General features: G+C 46.1%; 1 protein-coding gene across 1 annotated transcript in view; it reads right to left on the reverse strand.

The window, feature by feature from the left end:
- The window catches only part of COL4A1 (collagen type IV alpha 1 chain), a 151,164-nt gene that overhangs the window by 31,055 nt on the left and 95,257 nt on the right, over window positions 1-24,852 (reverse strand). Inside the window, exons 5-25 of the mRNA XM_065895891.1 lie at window positions 23,946-23,990; window positions 23,776-23,838; window positions 23,242-23,295; window positions 23,065-23,091; window positions 21,638-21,721; window positions 21,489-21,551; window positions 20,474-20,509; window positions 19,904-19,945; window positions 18,608-18,694; window positions 18,069-18,095; window positions 17,877-17,927; window positions 16,718-16,762; window positions 16,580-16,633; window positions 14,315-14,356; window positions 12,723-12,807; window positions 12,343-12,378; window positions 10,066-10,230; window positions 6,795-6,890; window positions 4,749-4,832; window positions 4,130-4,200; window positions 311-502 (exon numbers count right to left, since the gene is read on the reverse strand). Of these exons, the coding sequence (XP_065751963.1) occupies window positions 311-502; window positions 4,130-4,200; window positions 4,749-4,832; window positions 6,795-6,890; window positions 10,066-10,230; window positions 12,343-12,378; window positions 12,723-12,807; window positions 14,315-14,356; window positions 16,580-16,633; window positions 16,718-16,762; window positions 17,877-17,927; window positions 18,069-18,095; window positions 18,608-18,694; window positions 19,904-19,945; window positions 20,474-20,509; window positions 21,489-21,551; window positions 21,638-21,721; window positions 23,065-23,091; window positions 23,242-23,295; window positions 23,776-23,838; window positions 23,946-23,990 (1,449 nt within the window). The remainder of the gene's footprint in view (window positions 1-310; window positions 503-4,129; window positions 4,201-4,748; window positions 4,833-6,794; window positions 6,891-10,065; window positions 10,231-12,342; window positions 12,379-12,722; window positions 12,808-14,314; window positions 14,357-16,579; window positions 16,634-16,717; window positions 16,763-17,876; window positions 17,928-18,068; window positions 18,096-18,607; window positions 18,695-19,903; window positions 19,946-20,473; window positions 20,510-21,488; window positions 21,552-21,637; window positions 21,722-23,064; window positions 23,092-23,241; window positions 23,296-23,775; window positions 23,839-23,945; window positions 23,991-24,852) is intronic.

The raw sequence follows: 24,852 nt of genomic DNA on the forward strand, positions 1-24,852 counted from the left end.
ATCTTCTTTGAAAGGGTGACTTGAACGCCGCTAACTTTAAAATTCACCTCCCGGCCGACATATGGAGGTCTTTTCAGTTCCCCCAGATGCATCAGAAGACACTGACCCCTTATCACCTAATCGTGCAAGTCAGGGCTATCACACCTAGGTTTACAGACTAGTTTTTCCAGTGAACGTGAGACAAGTTCGTTTACGACAAGGACCCCCGCCGAGTGAAAACAGGTCGACGGGAGACCAATTACTCCTTCTTCCATTCTTTGCATATCCATCATCTGTCAAGCGCACGTTCAAAGTCTGGGAATCGACATACCGGGGAGCCTTTGGGGCCGGGCAGACCCGGATGGCCGTCTCTTCCGGGAGAGCCTGCTCTCCCTGGCATCCCGGGCTGGCCTGGGAAACCTGGGTCTCCTTTGTCGCCCTTGAGTCGAATATCGAAGTAAATCTCGCCAGGCTCGCCCTTGGCTCCTGGCTGGCCCATCAGCCCTGGCACACCTTGCGGTCCCTGCGAGAACAAAGCCTTGTGAGGCCGCCACCGAAGACGCCCATCCATAGAGCAAACCAGCAGCAGGGAAATCAGGACGCCACCTTGAAAAGCGGGGACGGGTTTAGAGCTCCCTGTTCCCTGTGTAGGAGCAAAAAAAGCCAGCAGCTCTGTGACAGAGCCCTGAGCTGACCTCACTGGTGTGCTGCCCTTAAAAAGCCTCTAGTGATGGAGACGGGGACAGGGCGGGGGAGTGACGGAGGAGCTCCGGGCCCAGCCCGGAGATCAGTCCTCAGGTAACTTCCTTGTCTCTTACAACTGCTGACATTCCCAAGAACAGGTTGGCTACGGTTGGAAGGGGCTAGATGTGCGATTCCCTGGGCCCAGGAACCAGAGATGGAGGCTGAGAACAGCCACGTTACCTAAGTCTGGTCAGTGCTGAAATCACACAGCTTGCCTTTCACGCTCACAGCCCTAATTCCGGAAGAGATGAGGAGGCCCAGAGCACCCGCAAAGAGGAAAGTCGGGGAAGGGAGCCTCAGGCCAGCTCTGTAACTGGGATGTTGAGCCGTCAGCAGAATAGAATTAACTTTCCCAAGAGACACACGGGAACACTTCTCTGTTCCTGGAAAGGGGAATCTTCAAGGAATGCCCACCCCCTAGATGGCTCCCCCTCCAAGTCCCCTTGAGAGTGGGATTCACCAGGAAGAGGCCCAAGGCTTTAAACAACTGTCTCAGTTACCTGTTCTCTGAGAGAGGGATCTCTTCAACCTCCCCGCTCACCTGGCAGAATTTAAACCCTTGCGGAATTCATGTGGTTTGAATTCCTTTTTGTAAACTCTCTTTGAAACGGTTCTTGGATGTAGGTGAACCACAGTGCGCACACACACACACACACACACACACACACACACACACACACACACACACACACCCCTCTCTGTGTACCTATAATATGTATGCCTCAAACTACTGGACACAGTCGGTCGGAGCTGGCCCTGAGCTGGAAGTGCCCCTTGTGACAGAGGACCCTTCATTCAGAGCTACTCGGGGAAGGAAGGGGGAAGGTACTCAATCTATCGTATTTACTCTAGTCCCACTATCTCCACCAGCCACCCGCCAGGAAGTCTAGCAGAGGACATGGAAAATTCATTATCTGGTTGAAAGCTGCTGTGGTATTTTGTAGCTTTTTCTCTCTAGTCAACATTAGCTCCCGTGCCTCCCTAAGGCCCAGAGAATCTTGGAAGCCCTTCCGCATAGGCCCAGGTGGGCTTCTCCCGTGTTTCCTCGGTGTACTGCATGGTCCTCATTGCTCTATTAGGGACATTTCCTTGCCTTCTGTCTCTCCACTAGCCTTTCAGGGCTGTGAGGGCAGGACCAAGGCTTCCTGTCTTCTCAAACCAGAAGCACCCCTTATGTTATTTTATGTGGATTCTTCACCGCTTAGAAGTATAGTATTTTCTGATACTATGAGCACAGGGTGAGAAAAATACAAGTTTTTATTTTCATACTGATGACCGTGTCAGTCATCGTTTTATTTAAGGGAGAAATCTAGGATTTCTTTGAAAATTGACATTTACAACCCTAGGACATCTCATGTGGATTCTTTGCTGATCCTAAGCGATCCAAGGGTCTTTTGATGTACATGCCCTAGGATAAACGTCAGAGAGTCAGACGCTGCCTTGGAAGTTTACCACTGGCTACATAAATTGGAGAAGATCTGACAACTCGGGCAGTCTGCTTCTAGAAAGTGGTGTCACCATGGGAAAAGTTGGGAGAAGTTCGTTTCCATTAACACAGGTCACTCCCAGTGACCCCAGACCTGCCCGGGGGCTGGGCTTCGTCATCTCAGCCTGGAACCCGCCTCTTGTGGTCTGTCCTCCTTTCCCCAAATCGAACCCTCAGCTTTCAGAGGACGTGTCCCAGAAACGCTACCTAAATCAAATGCAGAATCAGAGCTTTCTTCATTGGCATCTACTTTCCAGTTTGCTCCGCTGGTTTGTGGAGCCTCCTCTAGCCTCCAGCCAAATTCGAAATAAGGGTGCCACATTTTTGAGCTAGTTAAACCATGGAGCTATGATATAGCATCTAATAAAAGGAAAATTATTATCTTCTCTTAGGTTATTTACCCACAGAACAATTTTTAGAAGTGTTCTACCTCTACACCAAGAAAGATGCTCCCTGGACGGACAAGGCATGGGGATTTGCATTTTTTGTTGTACATTTTCTTTGTTTTTTTCTTTATCATGACTTCTCCTCAACCATCCTCCTTCCTCTTTTCTCATTCATATTGGATTTGGGGCTGGGGAGGGGGGCGGGTGTCTGGACTGGGTTCCAGGCAGAGTTGAGGCAGGAAGTATTCCAGGAAGGCTGAGTAGATAAAGACCGTGCCCAGACTATGTCTGTTGCCTTCAAAGTTGTTCCCACTTTGATCCCCACCACAGTCAGAGTTCCCAGCTTTGTGAACTTCCAACTTATTTAGAAATATGTTAAACAATTGCGACTTCTAACTTAGCTCCCCAGGCACCGGGGAAGTTCTGGAAAGCAGAAGCCCATGACTTAACTTCAAAAGGAGAAAACTATTGCTGGATTCCAGCTGTTTCATTCCTATTTCAACTCACTTTTGCCCTGACCTGCTTTTACAGAACCTTCCAGAAATATCTTCTTAAATTACAAATGTTAAAGACCTACAAACAAAAAAGAAGTATCTTCTTAAATTACAAATGTTAAAGACCTACAAACAAAATGTTAAAGACCTACAAACAAAAAAGAATAATGCTACAGATCTGACTTTCCATTTACGACAAAAGAAAAGGAAAAAAGGAATGAAAGAAATTGTAGAAACCGGTTAATGCTTAACAGAACTGAGAAGCACAAAGAAAATAGGAGAACAAAGCCCAAAGGCTTAAAAGCTTTAGAAATAGAGCTGATAACGTGCACAAAAAATAACGTCCTTCAATATTTAAGATTATTACTATAATCTGCTATTCAATGGCTTCTTTTAAAACAACGTAGAAAGGTTAAGAAAATGGTGTTCTGTCTAACAGAAAGGTTTCATGTCCTTGTGATCGAGATATTTCATTTATAGATTTGAAAAAGTGTCTTTGCCATAGATGTTGGTGATAGGAGCTTTCAAATTCTGTACCTGTAAGAAGAAGAAGAAGAAAGGAATAGTTCAAGTTCGTAGAGGAAAATCGGCCAGTTCTGCTTCACTGCCATAGACACCATCAGCGCTGAACTTATTCACTGACAAGCTTTAGATTGTCTGGTGTGAGAATAGATGATTGTGTAAAAAGACAACTCAACAGTGTGGCTGCTAGAGGTGACGCTTGGTGGCACCAGAGACCCTGCGGGAAAGTGACCACCGGCACTCGGTCGTGCTGGAAACAGGTAAGTGGCGACTGGATTCTGACCAGGTGAGAAGAAAGGCAAGCTGGGGTGCAGGTTCTGGATACGATGGTCCTACTCATCCTCAGGTCAATCAGTCAGGAGAGACACGGGGAGTGATTCTAACTGCTCGACAAAGTGATCCTTTACCAGCTCCCAAATAAAGCAGGAGTCCACGTGCAAATGCAGAGATACATGCCTTTGCTGGCTTGCTCGGTGGCAACTTCGAATATGTCTAGGAACTCAGACAGGTTTACTTACAGGCAATCCTTCAAGACCATCCCTGCCGGGTAAACCTCTGTCGCCCTTGGCCCCTGGCTGTCCTGGGAAACCTTTCGCGAGAGACAGAGGAAAGATTCAGCACACTGTTGATGAGACACCTTCTAAGAGCTCAAAACATTGTTACCTTTTCAAGATTCAAAAGTGCAAAGATCTTTATACTAAGTGGATGACGTTTGAAGCAGCTCGAGACAGTAATAACAAAAATGCCCAGGACGGGCTCAGAAGGGGGACGAGTGACCCCCAAACACACACAAGTAACACTGACGCAGAATGGCTACAAACCCCTGCCCGCAAGCCCAGGGGCAACTTAAACCAAAGCAGGCAGGTAACCCCCTCTGAGATAAGGAAATTTGCAGAGCTGTGTGAGCCATATGCTGCTATCCTTTGACGAGGAAATCTTTCCGACACTGAATTTGTAAGTCATCTTGATAATTTTCAACAAAATGGACAAATCCTAGACGTGTGGCTTCACATTCTCATCTCGTGTTTTAGTGCTGATGGAGAAAATCAGGTCAGGGAGTAAGATATGCTTCACTGTGAAGGTTCCAACCCATCGAAGCAAATTCTGACCTGGTCCCTTTCACAGTTGGGGCCTTACCTATTTCTCCGGGGGGTCCCTGTGGCCCTGGGGGCCCACGAAGTCCTGTTGAGTCACAGACGAGACAACTATCTCCTTTTTGACCTAAAAAAGGAGACACGGGGTATTACACAGAACAGGTGAGCAGAATCCCCTAGAGCATAGTGACAGCACAGGAAAGGGAAGAGGAGGCCACCATTTACCTAACACCCGCTCCAGACGTGTCCATCTGCCAGTGGCCGCGTATCCCTGACATGGGGCCCACCCTCCGCCCTCAGCATACATCACAGGTAACCACGGGTGCCCTTCTAAGGAATCCCATCCTTCCGCCCTGCCAAGGCACAGGCCCTGCCTCACTAAAAAGTGATCCAGAACTCCATGTGCCCATCAGCCTGAGATGACTCGACTCTATCATTCTGTCTCTAATTCTAAAACTTCCCATCATCTTTCCCTTTGCTTTTGTATCTTTTAGCCACCTGCACATATAACTCCTGGACTTTAAACCTATGTTCCAGGCTGACAAATGACAGATGGGAGTAAGAAGGTACGAAGTCCAGGGCAAAGACCTGACCTGGCATGGAGGACCCAAGAGGAGAGGGACCCCAGCACATGAAAATGGGAGGAAATGCCTTTCTTTGGAAACTCTAACCTCTTACATCTTGATTTTCAAACTAAGCTAAAAGGCCTTCGAGTGTCTTAGATGTGCATGTGTCCTGAACCTTGAATGTCAGGTTTCTAGGCACAGGTACGGCAAACAGAGAGCAGAGCACACGTGGAGGAGCTGTCACTCAGGGGTCACAGAGGCTGGGTTGTGTGCCCCTCGTCCCCTCACCCTGACCGGCACCCCAGTCCCAGGCACACCCCACACCAGGCCCCAGTGTCGGGAACCAGGGCAGGACAGGAGCGCATCAGTAGGAGGGAAGCACTGTTAGTTGCCTAGTAACCCAGCCAAGCTGCAGGTGCTGTGGGATCCACGGGTGTCTGCTCCTGAGGCTGGAAGTGGACGGCGGGGAGACCTCACACTGCAGTCTGGGCAGGGTGACGGCTCCACTGCAGGAGCGTGACGGCACAGGAAGAAAGAGGCTCCTCTTAGGAGCCGGGGGACGGATGAACACGCCTCTCAGTACAAAGAACCTTCTGACCACTGGCTCCATCACAAAATGGAACAGCCTACCTCAGAAAGCACTAAGCAACTGGTAACTAGGGAGATTCATGAAAAACAAGTGACACGCCAACGGGTGACACAATCCTCCCCGCTTGAATTCTAAGATCACTTTTTCATCTAAGGTTCTGCAACTTACACGGCTGTCAAAATTCTAAGACATTTTCCACGCATTTGAGCTTCAGACTTTGGAAGAGCACAAATTCTTTGCGATCCAAAGCCAGAAATGGGACCCACAGGGATCAGTTTTGGGGGGCCGCCCTCTCTTTGTTCTACTCCCTGGGTATTAAGAGACATATACTGAATAAATATTGGAACATCCTTTGTTTACTCCACTCTAAGACGGCACTGTTTGTGCAGTGATAATCCATCGTTCCCAAGATAGTGAAGGATCAGGATGCGTCCTGCGCTGGCATTACAGACGACACTTGAAAAGTTTAAGATAAAACTCAGAGCCAAGGGTGGAGGTGGTGGATTTGTCAGCTTAGATCTGCTTGCACTGATTACGGAAACTGGGATTGAGGGGTGGTGAGCGTTCTGTATACACACTTGCGATCCGGCTTCAAGGAAAGACGTGCATTCTTGGAGAATGCAATCTCTGACTTTGAACCAAAGGATCGCAGGAAGGGATCAATCTGAGAATTGAATCTGCTGACCCCACAGAGGGTAAAGAACGGACTCTGACTTGAGGGCCCGTCTCCCCCTTGTCTCCCAAGTGACAACTGTCTCTTCAACGCCCAATAATCTCAGCAGAGCTGTCGGGAGACACATCTGAGGCATGGATTTTGAGGGGAGCTTCAAATAATGGAAGATACCACCCATGTCCACTCGAAGCCAGTAAGTATGTAGAAATGTATCACACGCCCAAACAGAATCAGCATTTTTTTTTAAATTAAATCTCTTACCTTTTTCTCCAACTTCGCCTGTCAATCCCGGCTGCCCCACACTTCCGGGAGGACCCTGGTCACCTGGCGGCCCGGGCTGGCATTCCACAATTCCATCTGCAATGGATGTTTAACAATTAGAGGGTCACTCCCACCCAACTGAAGCTATAGGTGTTTTCACCCTCTCTTGATTCAATCCATTACAAAACCAAACTTTATTTAGGTTATTTGGCAAGTATTAGAAATCCAGCTGTGGCCGGCTTTGAAACAATCCTAGTACGTTAACTTGTAAAACATGACCAGCGCACGCAGCATCCATCCGTGCCCCGTCACAAGCCGTCAATGCTAAAATTTCTATTTTACAATTCTAACGTTTATTTCAGCTCATCAGCCCTGTCCTGAAACTGATTTCATGTTATCTTGCAAGGTACACACCATCACCCTTACGTCACAGATTAAGAAACTGAGGCTCAAGAACTTAAATGATTTGTCCACAGAGGTAGGAACCTCTGTGAAGTGAACACAGAGACTTCAGCAACTTTATGCCTTTTCTTCCTCCTGAGCAAACTTACAGCGAAGAACCTTTTATTTTAGAGACAGACTGCCCGTGGGAAAACACCTCTAATTGTTTGTTCCTATTCAATTCTGAGCATCACTGAGGTGCAGAAGCATGAAAATGAACTGCAGTGACGCAAACACCATCCGTTGTGGGTTCTAGTAAAAAAAAAGTATTGTTTTCGAATATACACAGTGATAAGAGTTTATATTTCCTCCTCCAATATGTTTGAAGGAAAATGGCAGAGTGCGTGCCATTGAACGTGAGGCTCTGCGGGCACTGGTCACAACCGTAGCCCGGACATTCACGGCGGCAGCTCCTGCAGCCCCCAGCTCACACGTCAGCTCCACAGGGAAGGACAGAGGGTGAGAAGAATCCCCAGCCTTTTGGGCTTTTCACAAGGGATGCTGGGGCAATGGTGGGTGTGCTCTCCCCAAACACAAAGGCCTAAGAAAGAGCCCAAACTTCTCCGTCTGATGACTTTGTTTAGAGCTCAGAGGAAAAAGTTTCAAGTGTGTAAGAAATGAAGTCCAGGGGATTTTTGTTTGCTTGTTGATGATGTCTTCCTGGGAGCTTCTCTGAATAAAGCACAGGTGAGGAGGAACCCTGGGGTGGCCGTATCTCTGCCCTGGGTCCTCTGGCTCCGGCCGGCTCCTTGGTGACCCCATCGGTCTTGAACAGAGTGGAGTCGTTTTTATGCTTCAAAAAGCTTCTCTAAATTCCTTGCCTGGGAAGAACTCATTCCCAGCCCTGCAAGCCGAGGTGGTTGGACTCCCCGATTCTGGAAACAGGTGCGTGAACACTGACAGGCGTAAAATTATTACTTTCCCAGAACACACCTCCTGCCAGCCTCCTCTCCATCAGAATCCCTACACACCCCTGGTAGGAAGGCAAGTTACCATCCTCATCGAAATGCACTTTAAACAATTTTAAGTCTAAGGCAAGAATACAGGGATGTGTCTGAGGAGTTCTGAAGGGCAAGGTCAGGTTCGACGTTCACACGGTCTGCTCAGGGAGGCTCGGCCGTCGAGGGCGGGGAGAGCTGCAGCCACACGGGACCAGAGCCCAGGAGCGGATAGGGCTGCAGGCGGCTCCACGCTCCCTGCGTAATGGGCAATCGAAGGGTCCCAAGGTGGCGACTCGTTAAGATGCAGCCTCTGTAACGTGCACTGTGTGTGCAAAAATGTGTGTAAAAATCTCATCGATAAATGATCACTCGGCACGCTGTGATTGTGAACCACCTAACTGGCACAGACTGGAAAGGGCAACCCGGAAACCCGGAGGGTACCTATCACAACGTATTGAGCAGACACATCCTACACAATTCACAGCAGGGAGAAGTTCAAGCCTTTCCATGAGATTTGTTCGCATTTCAGAACTGGCAAACTGCGAACACGAAAAAAAGGTTCTAGATCTCCCCGGGGTTGGCTCTCTCGCCATGGTCTTTGCCGATCACTCTTTTTTTTTTTTTTTTTTTTTTTTTTTTTTTTTTGCGGCACGCAGGCCTCTCACTGCTGTGGCCTCTCCCGTTGCGGAGCACAGGCTCCGGACGCGCAGGCTCAGCGGCCACGGCTCACGGGCCCAGCCGCTCCGCGGCATGTGGGATCTTCCCGGCCCAGGGCACGAACCCCTGTCCCCTGCATCGGCAGGCAGACTCTCAACCGCTGTGCCACCGGGGAAGCCCTTTGCCGATCACTCTTATTAAAGCTAGAACCCACGCACGGTCCAGAGCTCTGTCCTCCCTTCCCGGCGTCCTTTCCTCCTGTATTTGTCACCTCCTGCTACCACATAATCTACTGATACTTGTTTACTGTCTCAGAATGCACGCCCCAGGAGGACAGAGTTGTTTTGTGGGCCTTGTCACAGGTCTTAGGGCAGCGCCTGGCGTATCGTAGGCACGCCAATGTTTGTTGAATGAGTAAGTGACCAAGGAATGAACAACAGGTCTGAGGAAATTCACGCTGATCTGTTCCCAGTGAAGATTCACATCTGGAATCACTTGTTCCATCCAGTCCATATCTGGCCTCCCTACGTAGCTTCATCCGTGAGAAGTCCTTTCATGGAGATGGGTCTGCATTCCAGCAAATAAGCCACCCGGCACCTACAGCATGGAGACCCCCTTCCCGTAACCCACACAGGACCCGTGCCTCAGACTCTCGGCTGAGTACATGCTGGAGGTCGGAACTTACGCCCACTGGAACGATTAGTTTAAATCCCCTCAAAGTTTCTTTTATTTTGCATTGCGATTATCTTGGAGTCACAGAGCCCCCTTCACTGAATCAAGAGGTTCCTGTTCTGTGCTCAGCTTTGATAGTGGGCAGACGAGAAAAATCCAGGTAAACTACCATTCAGATTTGAAGTCACTTACAGACAACGCAGCCCCTTCTCCATGTGTGTGTGTGTGTGTGTGTGTGTGTGTGTGTCTTAGTACCAGCTTGTGTCTCTAGATGAACAGAATGTGTTCCTTTCCCAGTAAGAACCCTACAACTCAACTGGTTTGCTTTCTAACTTTAGATGCTGGTTAGGTTGGCCCCTATTCCTCTAAACCAGTTGCATTAGTTCACTCTTCCTTTCTGCAGTGACTAACTTTGCAAAGACAACTAAGTGAGATACGAACAATTCATAAGTTGCTGGACACCCAGCCTCTGGCACTACACCTTCCCCAGCCCAGCTTAGCCCTGCCCCCCATCTGTCCTGGACAGGACACCACGCGAAATGGACCCAGAGGGTACTCACTTGTGTGGCCTGGCTGCCCAGGGGGGCCGGGGGGCCCAGGGGGGCCCGGTAGCCCATCCCTTCCACCTGGTCCGGGCAAGGACACGCCTGGCAAGCCCTGGTCGCCTTTCTCTCCTCTTTCACCGGGGAGGCCGGGGGGACCACTCAGCCCTGGTACCGGGAAGCCTGAAACCAGAACAGAACTCATGGACACAGCACAACACCAAGTGTCATGCCGACAGCACACACTGGTTATGGTCAACTCTGTTCACGGGAAAATGACCATGGCTGAAAGGGGAACTGCTTTGGACAAGTGAGAAACTGCATTTGCTTCTCACCACGTAAATGCTGTTGGGCAAAGGCTCCCTACAAAGTAACTGCAAGGAAAAGGGGCTCATTGTGTAGATATTAACCTCTGTGGATCTCCTTCAGTGCAAATAATGTCCCCAACAGGTTAGAGAGAGTACTTTCCATTTCTGCTTAGAGAATAAAGAAAGGCGTAAGAAATGTCCTTAAACGAAGCAGACGTGGACAGGAGGCAAAGTGGGTGGGAAGCGTGCTGGAATCAGCTAAAAAGCAGAGTCAGGACAAGGGAGACAGCCCTGGGGAAGAGCGCAAAGTCAAGGGGGAGACCAGAGCTGCGCACCGGAAGTCGAGTTAAGCCGCTGTGAGTTTGGAGGGGACAAGATCATAGGGCCCTGTGACAGCCGAGAAGGGTTCTGACCTAGTGCTTGAGACACAGCGGTCCAGTAGGCTGCAGGTGAAGTGACTCTGTGCTCCAGAGAGCAGAGAGCTGGCCTCTGGTCCCAGCATCTGGCCGACAGGTGCAGGGGCGTGAAAACACACGGGTGAGGTGACATGGGAAGAGTCAGGGCAGAAGGAGCCCCGAGGAAGGACGGACAGACCCCCAAACCCCAGAGGTGGACTTGAGTCCCGGGTGAGAGGCTGTTAAGTCGCTGAACCCGCGAGCACCGCACGTAAAAGAACTGGTGGCCATCCGCGTGGGCTCCAGCCCCATCCCCACCCCAAAACTGGTGTGGGAGAAGCAAAGGAAGGATGAAGGATGACCCTCAGAGAGGCAGGGAGGCGGGACCTGAGGCCGAGGGCCTCCGCAGTCAGCAGGGGGTGGGAGCTGGACTGGGGGCGTACAAGGCCAGAGCAGCTTCAAAGACAGTTTCTAAAAACGGCTTAGGACACTAACGGGGTCAGATAGGAGGTTTTAGAAAGTAGAACTGCAAATGTTGCCGCGAGACGTGAGGTAACATGTTCACGAGAACAGCTGGAAGGTCCGGCAAGCTTTACAACCAAGGAGAGGAAAGGGATGGAAAAGAGGGAAAAGGGAGCATTTTAAGGGCAGATGTCAAAATTTTAGCAGAAAGGAGGCACGCAGGGCAGCGAAGGCGGCCTTGAGCCACTGCTGCTGCGATTCTTAGACAGTGGGGCTGGGTCGTCCGGGTGTTGTCTGTTCCAGCAAAAACAAAGGAAGGGGCTCTGGGGGGACTTAAAACTGAAGAACTGTCAGGAAGGGAAAAAAGAAACTGACAAAAAAGAATAAGAAATAAAAATTAAAAATAAAACCAGACTAAACCAAAACCTTCAGTAAGAACTGTGAACACTTCGTGTGGTGTTGATTCCAGCGCACCCGAGGGTTTCAAGCCGAGCACTTGTTACCTCTGCTCTAGGACCTGGGATTACACGCCTGCAGTGCACACAGACAGGCATCTGTACATACAGAGAAGTGCAACTCCCAGCCTCCGATTACACAATCCGTTAGAAATGCAAAACCAGCACAAAACAGCTGCAGACTTAGTACAAGCTCAGTGACGCAGGAGTCCTCCGAGAAGCAAGATTAGAGGTGATTAGATTAGTCAGAAGAGGTTTCAGCCTTGAGTCTGGTCTCAAGCCGAGAAACAAAGGCAGTTCCACACAGGGCAAGGGAGAGCAACGATGCTGGGCTGCGGGTGGAGGTCTCCCGAAAGGCCGACGGTGCCCCTGGGAGCAGCCGGAAGGAGGTGAACAGCAGGGGGATAGATCAGAGGCAGGGAGACGGGGTAACCTGATGAGAGACGTAAGAAGTCCCACCTGTGAAATACATGTTTATAACTACACGTTAACCTGTCATTTACAAAATAAACACTGTCCTAGGAGCACAGGTTGTTTTCAGATCTAGAAAAATGTGTAAGAAAATTGCTAGCCACTGTATGCAAGTATCTAACTAATGCAGGGGATAAACGCGCAGAACAGAAACCGCGTAAAAGGTGTACAAATACTCTAAAAATATAATTTAACAATGCTCACCTGGAGAGCCCGGCGGGCCTTGTATTCCTGGGAAACCTAGAAGGAGGAAGAGAGAGTGGGACAGACTGAGCCTGTTTCACTTGTGGTTTACGTTGTGAACTTCTGTGCTCGTGGGTACCCACAGTCCCGGGACAGGGAGCTCTGAACTTGGGGAGATGCCGCGCCCCTGACACTGCAGAGATGCAGGGAGATGGCTCCTGGAAACCCAGTGAGATTGCAAAAGATGAACTTGAATAGCACTCGGTCACCACGTGGTCCTGCACGGCGCTCAGGTGTTATCAAAACGTGCATGAGGGCAGGACAAAAATGGAAAAAAAGAAAGGACGAGAGGAAAGAAGGGAGGAGGGAGAAGGAGGGAAAGAAAGAGGGAAGGATCTTACCTTTGGGGCCCGGCTCCCCTTTCAACCCTGGAACCCCTGGGTACCCCCGCTCTCCTTTCTCTCCCAAGGGCCCTGTGCCGATCACCTGAATTACAGAAGAAAAGATCATTGCAGGGCATGGCAGGGGACTGTGCTGTATATTACAGCACAGATGAAGAAACAAACACATTTTTTATTATTTCACGACACATGAAAGTAAAGAAGGAATAGTGTGGAAGAGGAAGGGGAGAGGAGAGGGAGGGGAAGAGAGTGGGGAAGGGGAGAGTACTGAAAACATGAAATGGATATTTGGTATTGCCCTCCTTGCAGAGAACTTCGCCAGGCAGCTCTGCTTCCTTTTGTAACCATCTGCTTGGCAGGAGCTTTACCAATGAAGCCAAGTTAGAAACATATTAATTCTGAGGTGTGGGGTATGGAATTTCTCAAAGTCCATGCAAGCTGTAAGAAGAACAGTCTTCTCTGAAGAGTATTATCTGAAAAACTGCCTTAAATTTCCTCAGGCAACATGTAACAGGAACACTCACATTTTTTTTTATTGGAAGAGGTTTTATGCTTCACTTTTTTAAATGGTCAAAAGTGGGGACTTCTTTAAGGTCCTCGTGATATGGGGCAAGAAGCAGGCACCGGGGCCCTCTCTGAAATTTTTCTAATTTCAGCTACCAGTTCACCCCAATTCTGAGTAGCTGAAATTCGAAGACAAGGACCATGCCGAATATCGCCTATTACCCTTAAGATGCAATTCCTCTGCAGCAGTTAAATGATGGGTATTATTAAGGTCTGCTGATGGGGTTAAGGTAAAAAAAGATTATTCAAAGGCAGCTGCTGGATTAGAAATATGGGAAATGGAATCATCTATCGTATGACGTGTTAAACGCATAAGGAGGTCCCATAATACTTTGATCTGGTAATCCTATTTCTGGAAATGCAGCCTAAGGAAGGATTACTCAAATCCCTCACCTAACACACACAGACACACACAGGCACGTACAAACATTCACTACCACGTTGTACCCGTGCAAGAGGGCGGCAAAGAGAACGGTCATATTTCACTGTTTCCAAAAAGAATTGGGGCAAAATGGTTACAATTATCGCACGACGCTCTGAAAACGACCGTTTGAAGATAACTTGAAAACGTGAAGAATGTTCATTTTTAAGAAGAAAAAATGTTACGTACATTGGATTGCAAGTATATAAAAATATGTATACGGACAAGGAGTCAAAAGTTATTTGCAAAAAATAAAAGTTGTTTTGCTAAGACAGTCAGATCATGGATGATCTGTTTCTCCGAGTAGCATTTTCCTTAACAGACCATTATTTTTTTAAGTTTCAAAATGTGTTGCTAATATTCTCATCCATGTGCAACTCTTTTAATTTTAGTGGTCAAAGATATGCAGAAATTGTCCAAATACGATAACAAGTAAATACCAAATGCCACACGATACAAAATATAAATGATCGGTTCAAATTCTGTGTACCCCCTCCATCAAAACGTAATTCTAGGAACACTGTGGAGCATGTGGACAGGCCAGCCCGTCTCTCTCTTTCCCTCTTTTCAAACGATCTCACAGACAGCAAATGTCACTGTTACTCACAATTCCAGGTGGGCCAGGAGGGCCGGCTTCACCTTTGTCTCCCTATAAAAGAAAAATAACTTTACTTGTATTTTTTAATTATAAAGGTTGCCTTGCCAGCAGCAGGGTTGAACTTTCTTTTTTCCTAGAAAAATAGATTGTGCCCACTGTACACTAAGAGGATTGTCCCCTCCTTAGAATCTCTCACTGTGATTAGTCTAAAGTGCTCTGCAACTATTACCACCAAAATCCATACATCTCCCCTTGCTTTGCATAGTGTGACATCCGAAAATTGAGATTTCTACAAAACATAAATGGAAGGCTAATTATCCGCGTTACAAAAGAGCTCATGCTTCTCAGAGAACCTCAACGGAATCATTTGCAAGTTGAATTCGTATATGGTGGGTTTTCTGCTTTTTGTTTTCTTTTATTTTTGGCCACACTTTGCGGCATACAGGGTCTTAGTTCCCCAGCCAGGGATCAAACCCATGCCCCCTGCAGTGGAAGCGTGGAGTCTTAACCACTGGACTGCCCGGGAAATCCCGTACAGTGGTTTTTCAATACAATAAAAAAATAAATGAAATAAAATGACATGAAAGCTTAGGGTGGCTAAAAGTGTTTTCTTAAAGAAATCATTTTATTTGAGGATTTTGGTGTAAGACTGTCTAACTCTGCATTGGAAGTCATGATAAAAGGATACTTATGGTTTTTTCTTTCCCCTTAAAATCCAGCATGACTGGAAAACATTGGATGGATAAATTCTCATCACTTTGAGGCTTAACTTAACCCCTATTAGATGAAAAATTCAAAGAAATCAATCCTTTTGTATCTAATATTCTTATATAAGTATCATAACAACACTTTTAAACACTTCTTTTTTTTTTTTTTTTTTTTGCGGTACGCGGGCCTCTCACTGTCGTGGCCTCTCCCGTTGCGGAGCACAGGCTCCGGACGCGCAGGCTCAGCGGCCATGGCTCAAGGGCCCAGCTGCTCCGCGGCATGGGGGATCCTCCCGGACCGGGGCACGAACCCGCGTCCCCTGCATCGGCAGGCGGACTCTCAACCACTGCGCCACCAGGGAAGTCCCCATAACGACACTTTCAAATGTCCTGATACATGCACATTATTTCACAAATGCACATTTTTCCCCTTTTTTTCCTTTTTTTTTTTCCTTTTAAGCTAAGGCTTTAAAGTCAGGTGTTAAACCAGAATTAGATGTTTTGATTTTTCTAATTTGAATAAAAGAAGAGATTTTAGAAATATCTATGGGAGCTTAAAAAAATCTTAGCTAATATATTCTAAACATATTTACCTTTCCCAATCTACAAGAATTGACTTTCTCATAAAGTTACAGTCTTAGAAAAGGATTTCTCCCTTTGTCACTGGCGTTGATAAACCAACCCTGAGGTCCTCTCCCTACTGTTAAAGATAAATGTTTCAAATCCATTTCTCATTTTAGTAGAAATTTACATTACCTAGTCTCATGATTAAAAGAGAAAAATAAACCAACAATGAGTTTTCTTTGAGTATCCGATTGGCAAATATTTTTTAAAGTTTCATAACAAATAGTTGTCAAATGAAAGGGTCCCAGGGTGATGGAAGTGCAATTCTGGGGGCAATTTTATTGCCTATGACAAAACCTTCCCCAAATTAACCCCAAAATTATACTTTTTAGGAATTTAGGATGGGAGATGATCAGACAAGTGGATAAAGATACTTATAATGAGAAAAATGTGTCAACGATCTACATAACATGCAGTGAAAGGTATGGATATCATAAGTGTTGATGTATCACCACATTTATGGATGTTGAAATATATCCTCATTATGTCATTGAGGGGAAAAGCAAGATATATCAGGCAATACCACTTTTTAAAAATCTCATGTATGTGTGTGTACATGGGACAATTATTAACTCTGACCATTTCTGAGTGGGTAATAGAAAAATTACACAGGCTTTCTTTTCTCCTCTACATGTTTCTGCATTTTCTTTGTTTCATAATCAGGCAAAATTTATCTACTACAAAAAACACATAAAAACTTAAACACGTGAAACATTTTATATTTTTTTCTTTAAAAATTTATGCACAAAACAGAACCACTACTCTGCTTTCTCTTCAGATCGTATAAATCTTTCGCCTTTTAAAACAGAACCACTAGGTTGTGTTTTTCCTCACATGGAGCATACATAAGTTGTATTCTTTGAGTGCATGGTCCTTTATTCTAGAAAAAACCTCTCGGTTGAACAAAATGAAGGCAAAAATTCAAAGTAGGGTCACCACTTACCTTTAAACCCTCTCGGCCTGGGAGTCCTGGGTACCCCGAATCCCCTGGAAACCCCTAAAATGGAACAGAAAGCAACAGCAATCATCAGCAAGTGAGGGTAACAGCTTTGCTTTTACAAAACCACAGAGAAATACTTACCAGACCCCCTTTTTCTCCTTTTTCACCATCTTTTCCCGGTTTTCCCTGTACAATAAAGATGTAAATATTAGTAGAGCATAGATAATAATAATAAGCATGCTCTAACACCAAGGGTCTGAATCAAATACAAGTTACTATGTTGTATGAATCCTCTGGGTGAGTTGGCCATGCTACAGTAACAAATCATGGAAGATACATTAAAGAACTATGAACTAAAAGAGTTACAACAATAGAAGAAGACTTTTCAATTTAAAAAATTGGAGGTTGATTAGCTCCAAATCTTCTAAGACATCATTACGTCTGGCAGCCGAGTCTACACCAGAGACGTTTTCTTACCGGCAAGTGAGTATCTGGCAGACGGTACAGCACTGACTCACTTTAAGAGAAGTTTCCATGCATCGTTTCAGGGTAGAAACTGAACTGCCTCAGCTACTGGAGGTGGGTGGGTCTCCTGTCACTGCACTCAGGCCGCTAGAGGCACCTGAGCATCTGGGCTCTGGACAGAGCTCCCAGCGGGCTTGGGAGGCGGCCGGGAAGGGTGCCTGGTGCTCTGAGCAGGCGGACAGCTGGCTTTCAGTGAGGGGCCAGCAGGGGCCGCTGTCTGGTGGCGGGGGGGGGGCGGAGGAATCATCTGAATAACAAAGGGCCTCAGCCGTCCTGGGGGGCCTTTCTGATGGTGACCACCTCCTTATTCCTGCTCCCAGGGCTTCAGAAAGGCTCTTCAGCAGAGGAGAGCCCCCTACGATCTCTTTCAATCTATGCTCCTATGAACCTGTGATTCTAGGAATGCAGGAGAAATGATTTCACATCAGGAATAAGAGGACTTTGTTTTCTAAACATCTCTATTGGAGTATAATTGCTTTACAATGGTGTGTTAGTTTCTGCTGTGTAACAAAGTGAATCACCTATACGTATACATACATCCCCACATCTCCTCCCTCTGGCGTCTCCCTCCCACCCTCCCTATCCCACCCCTCCAGGTGGTCACAAAGCACCGAGCTGATCTCCCTGTGCTATGCGGCTGCTTCCCACTAGCTACCTATTTTACATTTGGGAGTGTATATATGTCCATGCCACTCTCTCACTTTCGTCCCAGCTTACCCTTCCCCCTCCCCACGTCCTCAAGTCCATTCTCTACAGGACTTTTGAAAGCACTTACTCGGGGTCCTGGTTTTCCGGGTTCACCTTTCTCTCCAACCCCTGGCATCCCCTAAAAGACAAAAAGAGCAAGAGTTAGAGTCATTCGTATATTTAAATAAACTATTAAATTAAGTAAGCATTCCACTGAAGGTGGAACACATTACAGTCTTTTCCACAAAATGATAATGATAAACAAGGTTTCAGTCCTTACCTGAAATCCAGGTTCACCTTTCTGGCCCTAAAATAAGTTTCAAAAAGAGAAAGATTAGCACTATCTAGTGGCTATATCAGTTTTTATATGCTACGTGGAACAGGTAAAAGGGAAAAAACACCTTTTCCTGATATAGTAACCAAGAAATTCACATTGGTCTATAGCATCCACTTCCTGCCATCAACTGGATTATGGATATAAGAAGGGCAGAGTTAATACGTCTGACCCACAGCAACTGCAGCCTCCTTCCACCCTCAGCTCTCTCCCTCCTGTGTCCCAGCCATCCCCTCCCAACCTTGGTGCATTTAAGAAACCCTCACACAGAGGGTCAGCCTCAAACCAGTCTCGCTCCAACCCAGGTCCAGCTGCCTCTGCCCTCAAGAAGCTCACTTTTTATGGGATGGGTGGTCTATAAAAACCTGTTTTCAGGTCAGGGCGAATATAACCAGAGAAACTGAATTTTGACCCAGTCTCTCTTTATGCCTTGGAATCTGTCCACAGTTAGGAAGCTGGCGTTCACTGGACAAAGTCTGTCCCACCTTCTCTCCTTTTGCAGCATACTCTCCTTTCTCTCGAACTTGAGCTTGTCCTGGGACTCCTGGGGGCCCACTGACCCCTTGATCACCCTGTTGATGCAAACATTTGGGATTAATTAGGCATAAAGGTAATTATACAGGGAAGAGAAATGCAGAGGAGGGAAAAGCCCAGAAGAGAACATCTGGTTTGAAAATGTGATTGTACTCTGTTCCAGCCTGTCCTTGCCTCAGCAGAAAATTAAGTTTCAGAAGGAAGATGGTCCACTAAGGATATAAAGCCAGGAGGAGGCTTTCCCACTCAGGGGTCACCCCATAACAACGGAACTTGAACATCTGTACGACAGATGGATGTGTGCATATATGTACAGACCACGCATGGAGACAGACAGCACATGTATACACGCCGGGACACATATGCTGGTCTGTCACATTTGATGGCACGGAGGAAAGGCACACCAGCCGCCTAGTAACACCTGGGAAGAGAGGAGGTCTCTTTACGTAAACCAAAAAGAAGCATCAGGGATCTCTTCCTCAGAATCCTAACTGCTGGGTACAACGGGAAATACAGGAACCCCAGCCATCCCACGACAAAGGAGGTCCAAAAACTTGAACTGCATCAACTGCAGAATCACTTTACTGTGAGGTTTATAAAAAGACTGGGTGGAAATCTGGGGTGGGAAGAGGAAGCCAGCGCTCATCCACTCTGCCCGGACCTCCACTACACTTGGCAGTCGTCTACACTGGCTTGAGCACCTGGGAGCTGGGCCAGGTGCAGCCGCAGTTCCAAGGATGGCCACTTGGTGTCCGTTCCGCGGGTCGGGTCCAGGGAAAGGGGTGGAGAGATCCCCAGAGCATCAGGGACCCACTGCCGGCCTCTCATCCTTTCTCAGCAGGAGGAGGGCTGCCTGCTCTGGCCTGTGCATTCCTGCCTCCAAGGTTCTTTCCCCCCAGCTCTGGTACGATGGCTTTCGTCTTTACAGGGCTTAATATAATGGTTATGCTACTAACAGGTCCTAAATTTGACTTTTTTATAATGAAGTCCAGGTCTGAGAACATTTTGATTGAATGTATGAACAGAGAAGTGGGATAAATGGCCTCACTGCACCGGCAGATCCCACGTAGAGTCACCTCAGGGAATTCCAGCCGTGCCTTCAGGGAAAACACTAACAAACTCAAGAACGTTCCGAGAAGGGTATCCATCGTTATGAGCGTGCAAGAGGAGGCCCGGAGGCAGAAACCTCATCGTGCTTAGAACTGGGATTTTAACCAAGAAAGCTCCCCAAAGCAAACAGCGCTCACCTTGTCACCTTTTGGCCCTTGAAAACTCAAGCCCATTTGCCCCTGTTGATTAAGAAGTAGAATCCGTTATTAGCATTACTTTGTTCAAAATCGTGTAACAAACATGACGTGAAATGCAACAAGATGGTACATTTAAGGCGATAACTTCGTCTCCCAGTGACATAATCCTTTCAAGAAAGTTGTGGTCATGTTGTATTCAATGTCTATAAAAAGGTTTTTTTTAAGTATTATTGAAAAAGAATCCTATAAAAACCTTTTTAAAAAAGTTTAAGATTTTTAGACTCTGGCTTTACAAATCTAAGGAAAAGATCAATGATTCCATAACTAATGGATGGATGGAAGGAAGGATCGATAGATCAACAGATTGACAGATCAACAGATCAGTAGGATAAGTGATGACAGGTTAGGTAGACTGATGGATAGGTGCATAGACAGATGATAAATATATAGACAGGTAAAGAAATTATAATTTCCCAAAACTTTTTAAAGAGATGTAAAAAATGAGTTACAGAAATTTCACGGTAGCCTTATACCAATGTCAAAGAAAGACAAATGAAAAATAATCTTTACCTTTTCACCTGGAGGGCCAGGAGGGCCTGGGGGACCCTGTAGGACAGAGCATTTTAATTAAATATAGTTCACAACCCTGGTAAGTTTTAAATGCTTTTCTGTACTGACGTTATCTTCAGATATCACGGTTAAGGTGATAATTTATTTGTTAAATATTTTTCCTGTGCTATAGAACCGTTAAACTTTGAAAGTAACCAGAAATTAGTTCAGGACAATTATTAACAGGGATGGAAACCCTTCAAAATCTTAGGGGTTGGCCTGTGGAATGCACTGATCTGAGCATCTGCTGGGCTATCAGACGGTGGATGAAACCAGCCAAACCCTTGACAAGCCTTAGCGTTTCTAGTGTGGAAACGCTTGACCACTTTGAAAACTGCTGCCTCTCTTTAAAAGTTAAATGAGTTCCTTAAGCAGGTAGATGGTATGAAGTCCCCCAAGTTCCTGTGTTTGCAACAAAATTTCAGAATGCTTTTTATAATCATTAAAAAGTCCAGGGCAGGGCCTGACTTGTCCATCTCTGAATCCCCTCCTCACAGGATGCGCTCACATCCACACAGCCCCACGAAAAATCAACATGTTGTCCCTGTGGGATGTCTCGGCATGAGGTACCATTAGCATCCTTTTCCCACAGCTCTGGGGATACGTGGACCATAAGTGCCAATCAAACATCCCTTCAGATAGAAGCTCAAATAGATAACTAATAAGAACCTACTGTAGAGCACAGGGAACTCTACTCAGTATTCTGTAATGACCTATATGGAAAAAGAATCTAAAAAAAAAGAGTGGATATACTTGTATGTATAACTGATTCACTTTGCTGTACACCTGAAACTAACACAACACTGTAAATCAACCATACTCTAATAAAATTTTTAAAAAAAGATAGAAGCTCATTCTCACATCCAAATTAAGAGAGATCACCACTGTGTAAAGTTTTCATTCCATTTTATGTGTTTTCACCCCTCACCACAGTTGTTCTCTGAATGCCTCCGAGGGATATTCCCCCCAAACTTACTGGTGGTCCAGTGAATCCCGGGGGGCCAACAGGACCTTGCAGCCCTGGCAGTCCTGGAGAACCCTATAATTCATTGAGAAAGAAAAGAATTAAAATGCAAACCAGGAGGAGACTCGGCATGTGCTCATAATTATTTAGCAAATGCTTACAGGTGTTCCTGGGGGTCCAGGAAATCCTCTTTCACCTTTCAACAGGGTTCCTGGTATATGGCCAAGTATTTCACCTGGATCCCCCTAAGGGATGAAAAATAAGATAAAGTCACAAATACTGATATTTATGCAAAGAGAATGTAAACCTACAGCGTAAGAGGCATGCACTGCTGGTGTGGAACCAGCCCAAGTCTGGGGTTTAGCCTCTGTCCAAGCTTGGAATAAACAGACTGGCCGTCTCCTGGGTTCACATGTCTTAATGACCAGCATTAGGGGGCTGCAACCAGGGCAGAACGTGGAGACCGCTGAACAGAAGGATGTGTGATGCTTCCACGTGACGGGCCCCCAGGCACGAGTTCTAGACAGGGGCCCGGTCTCTGGTCCAAAGGCTATGTGACCACAGGCTGTCCTCACAGCAGAAGGATTATCTTTCAAGAAAAGACCCAGCACGATCATGTTCGGAAAAGCAGTGAGAATATGTTTTAGGTGTCAACGTGGCCAGGCCACAGTATCCAGATACTTGGTTACACACCAGTCTGAGGTTGACGTGAAAGTACTTTTAAATAAGATGGACATTTAAATCAGTAGCTTTGAAGTAAAGCAGATGACCTTCCACGGTGGGGAGCCCACCCCATGGGTTGAAGGCCTTAAGAGAAAAAAGACGGACTCCCATGAGGAAGGCGGACTCTGCCTACAGACAGCCCTTGAACCCGACCGTCGCTCTTCCCTGGGTCTCCAGCCTGAATCCTTGCCCCACGGATTGTGGACTTGCCAGCTCCCACAATCATATAACTCCTTAAAATAAGGAATTTATTTTATCTCAATATATTTAAATTATATTATATATTGAAATATATAATTAAATTAGTATATAACATAATTAAATATTATAATATGTATTATATATTATATAATATAAATCAACATATAATATAATTGATATACAATAACATATTATGTATTATATAATATGTAAAATATATATTTTTAAATTATATCTCCCTCTCTCACTCACTCTATCTATCCTTATATGTGCATGTTGTATACGTATGGCACACACATAATACACAAACATCTCCACGCACGTCCTACTGGTTCTGTTTCTCTGCAGAGTCCTGACGACAGCCCCACCCATGGCTCTGGACGAGGAGTATCAGGGACTCACATCCCATCACTAATATTTCCCATCACACCATGCTTCCCATCACTGCTTATTTCCTATGAAGAAACTGTGCCTAGTGTTGAAACTTTAGGTTCTAAAATTTAAGTCTGTGTATAGGACCTAGGTACTCTTTTAATGTAGCAGAGTTCAGACAAATAGGTTACTAGGCAATCAACCAACCAAAGTGATTCAAAGTAAAGTTACTTTTATGGCATCTGTTTTAAACAGAAGCCTGGAATGAATCCGGTAAAATAAAATAACGCACCTTCATTCCCGGCAACCCTGGCGGCCCCTAGAAAAGAAAAAGTTGGTATCAGTTTTGTTTTTCTCAAAACAACATTAGCATTATGATATGAGGGCAAAAAAGGGAAAAGAAAGGCAATGGAATGAGAAGAGAGAAAGTAGCACCGAAGAAATTCTTACATAACAGCCCAATACTCACAGGATTTCCAGCGAATCCAGGCAAACCCGGAGGCCCCAGAGGCCCTCTCTCACCCTGGGGGGACAGCAGACAGTCACTCTCAAAGGCCGTGCTCCCATCCGTTACCCCATCCTACCCTTCAGGCATGCTTCATTTGTTGGTGAAAATCATTTTCTAAAAATTGTTACAAGCTCTGCTGCTCAGTGCTGCTTCATGACAGAAGAAATATAATATTTGAGAATTTAACTAATAGAGACAAGAATTAATAATAGCATTTTCTTATGTGCTTTAGTAATAGATTATAGGTGAGAAATTTCACGTTTAAGGCAATTTTAGAATAAAAGTCTACTAAATAGAAAGGCACAATGATGTCTTTCCTGAACGTTAAACGTGGGAAAACTGTGTTTCCTCACCAAATAAAGAAAGGTGTAAGACGAGTAACCTTCCAACTGTGGCAATTAAAACTGTGTTCATGGGACAACTTTGCCTGACTTCTCCAGGTGCAAAGTTAGATGAACACGCACCAAGCAGGGAGGCTCCCGGTTCTAAATTTACCTTCGTCCCGTTGCATCCTGGGATACCTGGGGGACCCGGAGGACCATCTTGGCCAGGAATACCCTGCAATTAACAAGGTGAACAAGTAGCCAAATCAGAAAAATCACTGATGTTGCCATAGCTCACATCGAACATCTTATAAAGGAAGCAGGTGCCTTTTATATACATACAGGAAGTCCTGGGTTTCCAGGGTAACCAGATGCTCCTGGGGGTCCCTGTAAGGATGGAGATGAAAACGTTTTCATTGAGCGTGGGAGAACATCATTTCCTTCCACTTGCACCCACCTGGCTGAGGATGTCGGACCCTAATTATTGACATTTGGAACATCGGCCCTAAGCAGACAGGGAGGCATCTTAGGGTCTAGCCCAGGTAGCCAGATGGCCTGGCGTTTCAGTAGCAACTCTTCATCATCAAAAGCTGACGATTAAATAATTCTAAACTCAAGGCTGCACATCCACAAAATAACTCTGCCCTCATCTCATCCTTTGTAATTTCTAGGTGGTAGATAGACAGATAGATAAATTTACATTAAAATCTCAAACAAGCCTTAAAGAAAGAAAAAGAATCTCAAACAGCTGGGAAGTAGAGTGTATGGCATAAATCAGTTCATTGAGGGAAGAAAATCCAAGTTTTTTCTGGCTGAAATCCAGGTATTCTCCATCCCAGACAGTTACAATGTTGTCCCCTATCTTCTGCCCTAAAGACCCAGGAAGGCGGGTTACCGGGCACACTTCCCTTTCCACTAAGTAACAGTAACAGAATTAAAATGTGTACATTTTACAGTGTCTTCCTATTTTTCTGCTTTCAAAGGTCTCCCTGTTTGCACGTCCCAGGAACGGGAGTAGCAAAGAAAGCAGACCGTGAAGACGGAAGAGGGAATGCAGCTCTGAACACGTTACCACTTTTCACATTAAATGAAGACATCTTTCTTCAAAGACCTGTAGGCGTGTCATCCCCCCTCCCCCAATTAAATACGCCTACAGGAATCCTTGAGGAAGGAGAGAGGAGAGAAAACACGTGTACAGAAGACAAGAAGTGAGCAGCTCCAGGGGCAGGACTGGAGGTCGAGGACACGG

This window comes from Phocoena phocoena, chromosome 18 (genome assembly GCF_963924675.1).
Source record: "Phocoena phocoena chromosome 18, mPhoPho1.1, whole genome shotgun sequence".
Classification (NCBI taxonomy): Eukaryota; Metazoa; Chordata; class Mammalia; order Artiodactyla; family Phocoenidae; genus Phocoena; species Phocoena phocoena.